The following is a 13463-nucleotide window of genomic DNA, read 5'->3' as shown; positions in this document are numbered from 1 at the left end:
GTGATTAAGCCCTTTTTTCAAGAGAAACGGTCACCAAAGGTGTTGAAGGAAGCCTTGTAACAGTAATTATTATAAAAGGGAAGGATTTGCTACAAGTACAACAATATTATAATGTTCATATTTCTAAGCTCTGGTACAAAAGTTTTCGAAATAGTAGCTGATTAAAGGTCTTTTTAGAGAAAATATATTTTGAAGTGAATCCATCCTCCTCTTTTGTTTCAAATCAAGTTGTTGAAAAATATTATCCCTCTGTCAATCTTTAAATTGGAGATTTTAGGAAGATAATTAAATGTTATTTCATCGCAGTGTGATGTTTAAGTGACTTGCAAATGTTTTAGCTTTGAAACTTAAGGCAAATTATTCTTTCCTGATGAAAACTTAAAAGCTTACACAGCATTTATAAACTTTCTCATTAAGTTTACACCACATTTCTTGATGTTTCTTTGCTATATTTTAGAATGGTATTCCCATTGGCGGTTTTATAGATGTATGTTCATAGGTGCTCATTTTAGGGATTAAGGGCTTTCCTTTTTTAATTAAAAAATTTGTTGTTTTATTTAGTTACCCACCTTTCAGCATAACTTCGCAGGCAGTATGCCAAAATCATTTGTTTATTCAATAGTTACCTATTGGGCCAGGCATGGTCTACTAGGAATATTATGGGATTCCATTCCAAACTCTGGAAATCAGTTTACTCTTTAAGTCCCACAATAAAATCCTTCAGTTTGCTGACCAGCTCTGACAATCCCAGCATCAACCTGGTTTGAAAGAGACCTGATAAAATGGTCGATGAAGTTGTTTCTGATTGCTTTAGCCTGTTTTAATAAGCCATAAAAAAGAAAAGAAAAGAAACATTCCCTCTGAACTCTGTATAGATACAAAATAGAAAACTTTATTTTGTGAAGTAAAATGTCTTTAATAGTTTGATCGTAGTGCAGCTAAAGTTGTTTTGAAAAGAATGGGGAGACAATTGTAGATAAGTCATCAGTTCAAAGATGGGCCAAGAAATGTTAGTCTTAAGACGCTTCTTTAACATGAATTTATTGGGGGGGGGGTGGAAAGTAAGGAATCTTACCTAGAGTATAAAATGCATAAAAAGTTGTTAAGTGAACAAATAGTTTTTAAAAGCTGATCGTGCCTAGGCATTTTAACGTTAAAAACACCTGTCAAAACATCGACGGTATTTCTTACTCGTTTGCTCTGTGCCCAGTTATTATGGAGACTAGCAAAGAATTCTTAAAAGGCACAGCCTATCCTATGGAGTTTACCAGTTATTTGTTTGGTTGTATTTCCACCTTTTCCAGAGAAATTGCAAGTGAGGTAGGCAACAGTAACACATACGGGGCAATTCAACCATTAGTACAAGACTGGAGTATCACTAGGTGAAAGTCATGTGGTACTGATCCTACCTGTTTCTGGAATCCAGTGAAAGGAGAAGTCAGTGCTGGAATCAAAGGTGAGGTTTCTTGGAAGGAGTGAATCCTGACTTGCACGTTGAGGAACGGGGTAGAGTTTTGAGAAGGGCTGTACCTCTAAGCAAAGAGTGCAGGGGTAAAGATGTTTTAGCCCACTTTGGTGAAAGATGAGAGTCAAGCTCGGGACACAGAAGCACATAAGGAGTGTGGGGAAATGTTTTCTAGGCTGAAAACCAGACCCAGGTTTTTTAACTTGAGTTAAGAAGTAGGGATCCGTCTTGGGATTTGAGAGGTGGTCTGTAGAAAATCTCATTCTCTACAGGTATTTGGAAGGGACAAGTATGACCCAGGAAGGCCCCTGGGACACCCAGATGGATCCCCAAGAGTCCATTCACCAGCGGACTCAGTGTGGTCCAGGCTCAAGCCAGCAGCTCTGCACATGCAGACACTTGCCAGAGTTGGTCACTCTTAGGAACGTTGAGGTACTAAGAGAAATCAAGTAGATGTACAATTAGAATACCAACTTGTTTTTTAACAATGAGTAATACACCTGACAAGCAAGCGAATGATTAGAAGCCCGATAAACATGGGACTTCTTTTTAGAGTCAAAGTCTAGCCTCATAAGAAGCTTTGATGAGGATGGAATGTTATTTAGGCATCCAGTGACCTCATGTCCCATCCCCACTCCAGCCTGAAATCACTTGGGAGGCTGTGCGATTGTTACTCACCCTGGTGACTGCCTCTTCCAATCTCCCTTTGCTTTGCTTCCATTTCTATGACCCGCTCTTGTCTTACTGCTTTAGGTCCGGTCCTTTCCCTTTAGGGGTTACTTTGCATATCTCTACCCTAACCTTTTCTGTGTTGCTTATCATCTCAGAGGCTAATCTTACTTACCTTTTCTCTAAATTCTTGGTAGGGGTGTGCGTTGGGGGAAGGCTTGTCTGCTTCTCCCAGGTATGCACGGGTGATGGGACAGTAATAAATTTGGGAAGGTCACTCAGGGACCATAGAATCCAGAAAGGTCAAGAGACTTCTTCAGTGAGACGTAAGTGGATTAAAAATCATGGTTCTGGCTAATTTTCCTTCCTTTTGCTTGCTCTGGGATCCAGAATTTTCCAGCCTTCTTTCGATTCACATTTCTTCTCCTTGGGCCCCACAAGTCTCAGTCCTTCCTAAATGTTCCTAGGCAATCCAGGTTTGTTCTGATGCCCCCCTATTAACTACCGCCTCTTAGGTAAGCTAGATGTTTTGCTGTCATCAACGCCCAAGCATGCACAAAGGCAAAGGCTGGAATGATGCATCTTAAAATTTAGTCTGGTTTCTTTTGAAACCAGATATGGCTTTGCTCATTCTCCACGTGACTAGACACTGACACATATTTAAGAATATTAAATGTGAATGATGCTTTCCCTTTGACCAGTCTATATTAAATTTCATTTCCGAGTAGAAAAGCAGACATAAAATACAGTGGGCTGTGTTAATTATATGTGAAAGAAATAACACTTATTAAGTCAAAGCATGGCATCAATGCTGCCTTAAAGCCATAATAACTGAAATGAATAAAAGGTCAGTTCACCTCCCAAAGGAATTTTCCACAGAGCTATATTACGAATCTGGCCAATCTTCACAATAATACTAACATTGAAAATGAATGCAGTATTCACAAAGGGTGAAAAGAGAACAACACTGAAGACTTCGGTGTTCTGCTGATGTCACCTGGTGGCTGGTTCGTTTTGAAATACAACAGAAAATGTTTCCCTATTAAGACAAGTTCTGCCGTGTAGAATTATACCCTCAGCTGTGAACTCATGAGTGAGAAGCAATATTGTTTCTGGGAAGAATGAAAAAAATCCCTTAACCTCTTTGTAATTTCATGTGTAGGTATATGACTTAGGATTTCAAAAATTCATAATAAAAAGGATCTGGATGTTTCCTCAAATACCAGAATTCTGTAGATATTTTAATTTTTCACTCCTCGTTAGGGTTCTTTTGTTTAGCCTGGGAAAAAGTGGCCCAGCTCACATGATTGAATTTTCCTGATCTGCACCGATTTCAGGGCAGGCTAAAAAAATAGGAAAGATTAGTTGGGAGTCTTTAAGCTTACATATATATATATATATTTTTAATGTACATACATATGTCCCTCTTTAAAAAAATATATCATGGCTTCCCTGGTGGCGCAGTGGTTGAGAGTCCGCCTGCGGATGCAGGGGATATGGGTTTGTGCCCTGGTCCGGGAAGATCCCACATGCTGCAGAGCAGCTGGGCCCATGAGCCATGGCCGCTGAGCCTGCGCGTCTGGAGCCTGTGCTCCGCAATGGGAGAGGCCACAACAGTGAGAGGCCCCACAAACCGCAAAAAAAAAAAAAAAAATCAGATGGGGAAGAGGGAGCTGATAAAAACACTCAGAACTACAGTGAATTTTATGAAGTTGTCATCAGTACGTTTGTAGCTGATCAAGCATTCTTTCAGGGATAGTCAGAGGCCAGAAGCAGACCCTTGGCAAGAAAAGGCAAAGGGCCCCTCTGATGGGGGTGACAGAGGTTCCCAGAAATAGCCCCAGGTGCTGTCTTGTGTCGATGGCCCTTCTGGCCTTTGCCTGGGCTGCTCCCTTCCTGGGCCCCCTGCTTACGCATCCTCTGGTCTCAGGAAATCTCCAAGCCAGCCCTGCCTGGTTGAGTTGTATCACATTGTTTTGTAATTGCTTATTTATTTACTGACTCTTTGGGAGACTCTTAAGCTTCTTGAAGGCAGAAGTATCCTGCCTGGCATGTCTGCCTGCCACATAGTAGACACTAAGTAAATATGTGTAGTGTTGAATGCATTCCTGTTTCTGGATCATTTGGGGTGAAAGCACCTCAGATTCACGCAGCGTTTTATGTGTTGATTATCATTCAAAACATATCTCTTCAATTTTAATAAAAACCAGGCTGTCCTGTTGATTTCTAATTGGGGGAGGGGCTTAGGTGGCTGATGCCTAAGTGAGGGTCACGTGGATGATGATAACACAGATGGGCGTTTTCACTTCCCGTCACCACCAGTCACACGGGCAGCACCAGCCCCCAGAACAGACAGCCCCCCGTTGGCCAAGCAGCTCAGGATGACAGAGTGTGGCAGGCTTGCTTGGGGCTTGGCCACACATCCAGCCGCTTGAAGTTAACGGGCTGATGAGCAGGTTGTGCACTTCACCAGGCTTCTGTAGCTAGGAAAGATCAAAGGCAGCGTTTCTCCAGAGTTTGCAGCGTCATGTCTAAGAAGAAATGTGGGCTGCACTGTAGCAGACCTGGTGGGGCAAGAGGTGGAGGGGAGACTCGGATGTTCCGTGGGGATAGCGCATCTGGGATTCCGCCTGTGAGCGCAGCGGGCCACGCCAGAGACACTAGAGGACTCGGAGTGCAAAGGAGCGGTGCGCGACGACATAAAAGAGGCGGCTAAGAGACACAGCTGCTGGTGAGGGGCCGAGATGAATGTTCTCCAAGTGTCCGTTTCTAGTTAAGCCCGTCCTAGAGTAAACAGTAAATTTAGAGAAATGGGCTTCTTCGACTTGACGGTTTCTGGACTGTATCACTAGGATAGTTTGGACGCCTAATACTGAATTCTATTTTTAGCCCATCGGACTGAACGCAGGGGCTCATGTGCTTGGCACCAGTGAGGAATTTTCCACTCATCCCCCATGTAGGGAAGCACTGATCTGACACTGAGGCCTCGAGGAGGCCCTGCTTGTATTTCAGCCCTCCCACTGCATCATCACTCCGGACCTGGCTTAGGGTGGGGGAGGGGGGATGGTGCATGAGAGCCCTCGGAAGGGAGTCTTTGGGGCAGCCTCACTCCAGATGTTGAGCAGAACCTCAGGGCCTGGCAGGAAGGCTGCTGGGCTCCGTTGAGCCACAGTGGCTGGAAAGATGACTCTCTGAGGCAGGGAGTGGAGAGTGGAAATTCCCTTTAGGTTCCTTTCTTGCCTAAGGAGCAGTGTCCCTGAAGTCTCAGTTGTTGACTCATTCCATTGCAGGGCAGCATCACATCATTCTGGTTTGGTTTGCAGAAAACAAAACGTTAATGTAATTGATGCAGAGAATTCACAGATTAGAAGAGTTGATATCATTTCAAAATCAAGCACTTAAGGAAGGAGGGCTGCAGCCAGACTGCTCCGGCTGGCCTCCGCGAGCAGAGCCGTGCCAGCGCCTGCAGGAGGAGCATGTTGGGAGGCCATCGGAAAGGGCTCGAGAAAGCTGACTGAGGAAAAGCTAAGTAGCTGCCCTATCAGATGTTACCGCCACACAGAGGCTAGAATGGAAATGAAGTGCAACTGACAAATCCACACCAAGGACAAAACACAGCGAGGGCCTGGGGTGGGTGGGGTGTGAATGCAGCCAGGCAACATTTCCATTGGAACAGTCATCAGGGGGTGGCACTGCCTCTACTCCAGTTAGACGGGGAAAGCTTCGTGGTAATGAGAGCTCGGATCCAAGCTGAGGATGGGTGCAGTTTGGATCTCGGTGCTGGGTCTAGGTAAGCACGGGACAGAGGGGAGCAGCTCCTTGTATTAGTGTTTGATAATGAGTGTGGAGCCTGGGTGAAAACTCCTGCTTGGCCACTTTCTGGCTGGTTGTGCAGGTTACCTGGCCAGTTACCTAAGCACAGAACCCCAGTCCCGTCCTCCAGAATGGGAAATAAACCCCAGGACCTGCTTGACAGTATTTGGGGGAGTAAGTGAGCAAAAGGGCTTACCCAGCCCTGCGCCTTGGCGTCTAGGAAGTGTTTGGTCGAGGTTGGTGTTAATACTGACGTAGTGGTCAGCAGACCTCACCCAAGCTCGTTTTCCTTGACATTGTAGCCACCGGGGTTGTTGCTTGCCTTTGTCTATTTGATGACTCTGAGATCACTTGGTTTTGTCACCTGTGCCTGCAGAAGGTTGGGGGTGAGGGGGGCCTAGGTCTTCATGGATCGTCTTCCTCTCTGCCTCTCGAAAGGGAGAAGGTGCAGGGTCTCTCACCTCCCTGGTTTCCCTCCTATTTCCCCGGCATCTCTTCTCCCTTCCCATCCCCTTCCCTTTCCTCTCTTGCGTCTTCTCTTTCATTCTCTCACTTGCTTCTCCTAAAGCAAAGATGGGTGGGCAGGCCTGGCCACAGATACCAGCGGTGGCTTTTCATCTAAGTGACTCAAGTCTGAAGATCTTCATGAGCATCATTACCGTCTCCAGCTGAGGCCTGTCCTCCTCGCTGGACCTTCAAGCCACTCCGTCCCCAAATGCCTGATTCTTCCGTGACTGGAAAGCGGGGTGTGATGGGTTGTGACGCAGGATCCCTCTGCACGGGTAACATCCACCCAGGGCTTCGTCCCAGGGCTTCTGCAGGCGCTGAGGGAAATGTTGGCTTTGGGTGAAAGATTAGAGTCAGTTTGTTGTTTTTTGTTACATCCTAGTCGATCCCTGCCTAACCTCCTCTAAGTCTTTGCAACTCTCAGCGGCCGAAGAGTGAATCCTTGGTGATGCTATTTTTGGACCAATGAGGACAATATTTCAGTTCTCTGGCTGTGCTTTGGAAATTGAGGATAGGAGCGTTCAGAATTATTCTTTTATTTATTTTTTTTAAATTTTATTTATTTATTTATTTATGGCTGTGTTGGGTCTTTGTTTCTGTGCGAGGGCTTTCTCTAGTTGGGGCGAGCGGGGGCCACTCTTCATCGCGGTGCATGGGCCTCTCACTATCACGGCCTCTCTTGTTGCGGAGCACAGGCTCCAGACGTGCAGGCTCAGTAATTGTAGCTCACGGGCCTAGTTGGTCCGTGGCATGTGGGATCTTCCCAGACCAGGGCTCGAACCCGTGTCCCCTGCATTGGCAGGCAGATTCTCAACCACTGCGCCACCAGGGAAGCCCCAGAATTATTCTTGATAGTAGAAACAAGTTAGTTTTTTCACTAGTTTGAGATTATTTCAGGGTAAATACTGAAATTTACCCTCTCAGGAATACCAGGTTTTCTTAATTTGTAGTAACAAGTCAGCCGGCTGTATTATGCTGCTGTGAGACCAAGCACCTATGCCTGTGATCAGTCTGACTAGACAGTTTGCCTGTTCTGAGTTCTCTAGTCTTTGAACTTAGAGTAGAATCAAGACAGAGCCAGGAAGGTGCTTTAGGAAAAAAAAAAAAAAAAGCAGAGAACAAGACATATGCCAACTGTAAACACATTCAGGCACTCAACATGGAAAAGCACCTGTCATCTATAGGATGTCATCCAGTTGCAAACAAAATCAAAGGAAACAACAGAGTTGTAGTAACAGCTAACACTTGTATAGAGCTTGTCAGTGCCAGGCACCGTTCTAACTGCTTCACGTACGTTAATTTATTTAACCCTCAGGACAACCCTGTGCCATGGGCGTGGCATCGAGGCAGTGTCACGTAGTGATTAGGAGAATGTACACTTTCAGGGGTGATTTCCAGCCTTCAAATTCAGGGAAGGCGAGGATGCTATGGGCTGGGGTGAGGAGGGAGCTCCATGAGTGGGATGGGGGTCCACTGTCCTTCAAGTAGTGTATGGTTGCTACATTAGTCTTAAGAGAAGCATGACTTAATCATTGTTAATGCCTGTGACTAAAATAGCTCGCAGCTTATTATGCAAGTAGAGTTTTGCCTAGGCATGAAATTCTAACATTGCTTAGCAAATGCCCTTTGGATAACCTGAGACCCTGCCATCAAGCCAAAGTAGCACACGTGTCACCGGGGTCTAAACGCAGCAGACACAGAGACAAGATCGTGACAGCTGTCTGTTCCCATTCGGCACAGGTTGTCCGGAGGTGCTGACATCGAAGTCAAAGCAAGTTTAAGAAAGAAAGAGCATTCATGAGGCCCTGAGGATGTCTGTGCTAGATATTTGGTACCCATTTTGGCCAAAATTCCCTCTTTGGAAATGTTTGCTTCGGGAGTACGTTCTACATAATGAAGGAGCCTTTCCTTGAGGGCCTGTACTTTTGGCACCTGTCACTTGAAGAGAATTTATGTACCACATCTTTCCTAGTTATTTTTAGTAGTAATAAAAATCACGACAAATGTAAATATTGGTGCTGACTCATGTCTTCAACTCATCTATTTTATGTCATAGTATGTATTTGATTTGAAAACAGCTAAGCAATCACTTAGTGACAAATGGCGTTCTTCACAGTAAGTAACACTTTGAGTGTGAGTTTTCTTCGTCTTCCTTCTACCGATGCAGAGAATGGAACAAAACACCTTGGAAACTTAAGTTTTGGTGTTGGTCTTATTACAAAGAGAAATGTTTCATGTTAGGTTTTCTGCCCATTATTCATTAGGTAGGTAACAGTGCGTGTAATGGACAAAAGGGTAAGTTTAAGGGGACAGCTGGTAAAATAAGCTTCTGTCCCTCAGAGAAATATGGTATTTTCATGGTCAAAAATCTCGTAATAGTGACAATAATTAAAAATATATAATAATATATAACAGTAGATTAATGTGTAGGACATAGACATGCAAAGAATTACTGTACGTTGAGGTATACAGAGTGCAGTACAGGTATACAGAGTGCAATACAGGTATACAGAGTGCAAAAAGCACAACATGGGTATTATTAATATTATATGGCAAGCTTTGCGATTTGAATGCGATAAAAAATGAGTGAGTCAGACTTGGCTTTGTAAGTTTTTTATATGTTTATATAATGAGAAAATTATCTCCTTAAGGGCTCAACTTATAAATATTTGCTTAATATGATTCATCAATTAAACATGTGAAAGTGCTTATTTAGCCTAAAACGAGGGGACTCTCGGTATCCATTTTGTTTTTTCAGAATGAAAGTGCCCTTGTGAAAGAAAAAGAGCTGTCAATCGAACTTGCAAACATCAGGGATGAAGTTGGTAAGTAGGGCATTGACAATGAGGAACGTAAAAAGTGTCTTTTTCTGCTCTGTGAATGTATAACAAAAGCAATTATGTCTCAGGTAATAACCAGAGCACACCTGCCTGGACAGAAGGAATTATCATCCCCAGCACAGTGGTGGGTTCTTGTAGCCTTGCGGGGAGCTAGGATTTCTGTGTAATGTCTCCATTGTTATACGGGCAGCTTCCTAACAGTTCACGGTGGAACTAATCAGGCTTGAGTCTGCTCCTCCCAGATGGCAGCACATCTCTCTGTCTGCCTTGTGTGGGGTGACAAGCATCCCTCCATGTCACACCCCACCCCTGGACAGGCACAGCTCCAGCAGCAGCAGCTCAGCTTTGGTGGGTAACTGAGGTGCTCCCTGTAACTTGCTTCCTGCCACTGTACACCCTGCCGTGAAATACTCTGTGATCTAGAACACGAATCTGGATGGCTTAGAAAATGCTACGGTTCATGTTGAAACTCCTTCTCTTTGTCTGATACGATGGTGTAGTTCTGGCTGAACCGCAGGACACCTTGCCAGTGACAGGAAGATCCCCAGACCCTGGGATGTGGTAACCATCGCCCCGCCCTCTGTGCTTTCCCGAAGCTTCTGAGTGCAGCAGGAACCACACGGGGATCACGCTGGGATTTTGTGTTTAAGCCTTACTTGATTTCTGCATTAGTGCTAAGAATAGAACAAGAATTCACCTGCCAAATGAAAAAGCCATGGGGGGAGGGGAAGGCAGCACCACGGCCTGGGCCCTTCAGCCCAGCATTCGGCCCCAGAGGACACTTTAGCAGCGAGTTCCTGAACCACTGGAGAGGCTGCATTTGTGAGAGGGAAAGACGGGAATATCAGGATCGTCTGTTAACCGTAAAGTCATAAATTCTAGTGTCTCGACCTGCAGGGTATTCCTTTGAAGGGAAAGGGTATTGAGCTTACAAACCAGACTTCCCAGTGATCCTGTAGAGAGATCATCAGTCCTGTCTTCTTACCCCCCAGCCTTATTTGGACCTCTTATCAGCTGAGTCTGGGGGGTGGGGTCACTGGAGGGGAGGGGCCAGGGGTGCGGTTCTGAGGGGGAGATGGAATTTCTAAAGACTGTAAATTTGACAGAGAAGAAAAAAAAGAAGCTGCGAAAAGTCAGAATCCTTAAGGGGCACTTATACAGATCCCAGAACAGGGCTGGCCTGTCCCCCACATTTAAAAATTGCTGCTTAAAATTCTTCACGACCATTAAAATGCTGCCCTAAATTCTACCGATACCTGCTCATAAGTACCCATCAGCTTTCTGCACCCTTGATGTGAATAAATTCAATCAAAGGTCTTCAGCCTCCAGCCAGAATCAGCTTTGCTGGTGGTTCCCAGCCCTGGTGCGTGTTCGAATCACCTGGAATGCTTTTTAGAACATCGATTCCCGGGACCTTCCCTAGGGCAACAGAATCAAAATCTTTGAGGGTGAGGCTGAGGCATTGCTTCATTCCCCAGGTGTTTCTTAGGTGCAGTTTGAGAATCACTGAATTGCGTTGAAGGAACAGGGGTTTTGATTTGGATCAGGGACAAGGCCAGGGAGTGGGAGGTTCCTGCAGGCCAGGGCTCCGGGCAGCAGGAGGGGCCCAGGCAGAGGAGCCAGGCGGGTGAGGGAGGGTGCCGAAAGAAGACAGATTCCACCTGCTTTGATCTCACCCTTAGGGTATTGGCCTGGCTCCCGGGAAAGGGGAGAGAGGTCCCCCTCTCTTCTCATCCTCCTTCCCTCGCCTTTGCCGGTCAAGCGGGGTGTCCATCCTCTTAGTCCGCTCCCATCTGGATTAGATGAGCTTCCGGGAACTAAACACAAAAAGTAACCCCCTGGTGTGTTCGCTGACACACTTCACATTTACAATACATTTCCATTTGTGACTTCTCTGGGGGAGCTACCACAGAATCTTCTAGAAGGCGTGTAGTTAGAATCCCTCTCAGAGATTTTGAGACGTGTCATCCCACACTGATGGAGAATCTCTGACCATAGTAGTTTTTAAGTAGGAAATTTCTGGCAATTGATTTACAAGTAAACTTTGAGGACATCTCCAAATAAGTGGTGTTTTCTTTTTTTTTTAAATTAATTTATTTTTATTTATTTTTGGCTGCGTCGGGTCTCTGTTGCTGCGCATGGACTTTCTCTAGTTGCGGCGAGCGAGGGCTACTCTTCGTTGTGGTGCGCAGCCTTCTCATTGTGGTGGCTTCTCTTGTTGCGGAGCACGGGCTCTAGGCATGTGGGCCTCGGTAGTTGTGGCTTGTGGGCTCAGTAGTTGTGGCTCACGGGCTCTAAAGCGCAGGCTCAGTAGTTGTAGCGCACAGGCTGAGTTGCTCTGCGGCATGTGTGATCTTCCCAGACCAGGGCTCAAACTCGTGTCCCTTGCATTGGTAGGCGGATTCTTAACCACTGTGCCACCAGGGAAGCCCAAGTGGTGTTTTCTGATCCCACTTCGGACATCAGGTGTGTAGATTTTTCCACATGGAGAACACTTGCTGGGTGTTCAACAATTCAGTTCAGTTTTGACACTAACTCTCCGAGTGAGTGCAGACCCCACAGGTGAAGGGCCAGTCCCACTAGACTGCAGGTGCCATTCCTAAGTCCCAGGAGCCTCTTATACTTCTGACCAACTGGCTGTAAATTCAGGGGTTCCCACAACCCCTCCGCATAGTCAGTAATTCGCTAGAATGACTTGTACAACTCAGGAAAACACTTACATTTACCAGTTCATCATAAAGGATACAACTCAGGAACAGCCAAATGGAAGAGACGCACAGGACAAGGTATTTGGGGGGAGGGGGAGGTACGGAGCTTCCACACCCTCCCAGGACAGGCTCCTCCCCCAGCTAGCTGTGTTCACTGACCTGGGAGCTCTCTGAATCAAGAGATTTTATAACCCCTTCTCCAGCGTCTCCTCTCCCTAGAGGTTGGTGAGTGGGGCTGAAAATTCCATCCCTCTAATCACCTGGTCTGTCCTGTGACCAGCCCCATCCTGAGGCTCTCTAGGGGCCCCCCAGTAAGTTACCTTGTTAGCATAAACTCAGAGAAGGAGCTCATCATAAATACAAAGACACTCCTGTCACGCAGGAAATCCAAAGGGTTTTAGGAGCTCCAGGGACAAAAAGCAATGTCTTATTCTACCACACCTAGCCAAGGTACCTAGCCAAGGCTCTGCCCAGTTATGGAGAATGGTTCCTTCATTTAACAAGCTTCTGAGCACCTTTATGTAGCAGGCAGCTTCATAGCATTTCAGAGGTTATCCAGGTCTTAATGACTGTAGTCTATTCACCACATTTGTGAGATCAGTAAACTGAGACATGGTCAGAGATCTTGGCTAAAGTTGGAACGTCTGTAAGAAGTACCAAGAAGAAAACCTTAGTTCTCCTTAATCTCAGTCCATTCATTCATTCAACAGATATTTATTAGGTGCCTAGTATGTGCCAGGCACAGGCTAGGCAGGGTCACCATGGATGGTGATAGCAGTCATACCTTGCAGGGGGCGCCCCTCTGAGTGGGGGCTGAAATGCACCCACATTGCAGCTGCTCACCAAGCCCTGGACCCCAGCCTGGGGTTGCTGCCACCCACAGGAAGGGGTCCTTTTTTCTAATTTGCACAAAGGCACCATGTGGACTAGCTATGACCTGGTGCCATATACGGACAAGTCAGTGGCGGATAAGGCACAGCTCATGTCCTCAAGGAGCTTACGATCCAAGACTCCGTGCAGGAGGAGCTATCTGAGATGGGCCTGTACAGTGACTGAGACTCGGGTAGATGCATGTGGGAAGGGAAAGATCACAATTATTGAGCACCAGCTATGCCTGCTGCCTCCAGTGAATGTGCCCTGGACCTATAGGTGCCATGACCATTTGGGGGCATTACCCATCCTGCGTACCTTTGGAAAGGAAAACCCATTCCTCCTTCCATGGATTAAAAACACTTTTCGCACTTGTCACTTAAGAGTTATAAAACACTCTGTCATAAACTAGAATTAGCTACTCTTCCCCTTTGAGTGTTTGGGGTTTTACCAGTTTTTGCTATTACGCTACAATGAGTGTACTGTTTGCAAATTACTTTTCTCCTCTTGTGTTATTTTCTTGGAATATAATCTCAAAAGTGTGGACCAATAATTTGGGTAGGATTTCACATTTGTCTTAAACTCATCTAT

General features: G+C 45.8%; 1 protein-coding gene across 2 annotated transcripts in view; it reads left to right on the top strand.

Annotated features, from left to right (window-relative positions):
* MTUS2 (microtubule associated scaffold protein 2) overlaps positions 1 to 13463 on the top strand; it is a 344092-nt gene that overhangs the window by 285827 nt on the left and 44802 nt on the right. For both annotated transcript variants that reach the window (XM_007471434.1, XM_007471435.1), the window contains one exon: positions 9213 to 9279. In XM_007471434.1, coding sequence (XP_007471496.1) covers positions 9213 to 9279 — 67 coding nt within the window. The remainder of the gene's footprint in view (positions 1 to 9212; positions 9280 to 13463) is intronic.

Source organism: Lipotes vexillifer, unplaced genomic scaffold (assembly GCF_000442215.2).
Source record: "Lipotes vexillifer unplaced genomic scaffold, Lipotes_vexillifer_v1.1 scaffold543, whole genome shotgun sequence".
In the NCBI taxonomy this organism is placed as follows: Eukaryota; Metazoa; Chordata; class Mammalia; order Artiodactyla; family Lipotidae; genus Lipotes; species Lipotes vexillifer.
The sequence above is the reverse complement of the archived record's forward strand: the minus strand, read 5'-3'. Positions and strand labels throughout refer to the sequence as shown.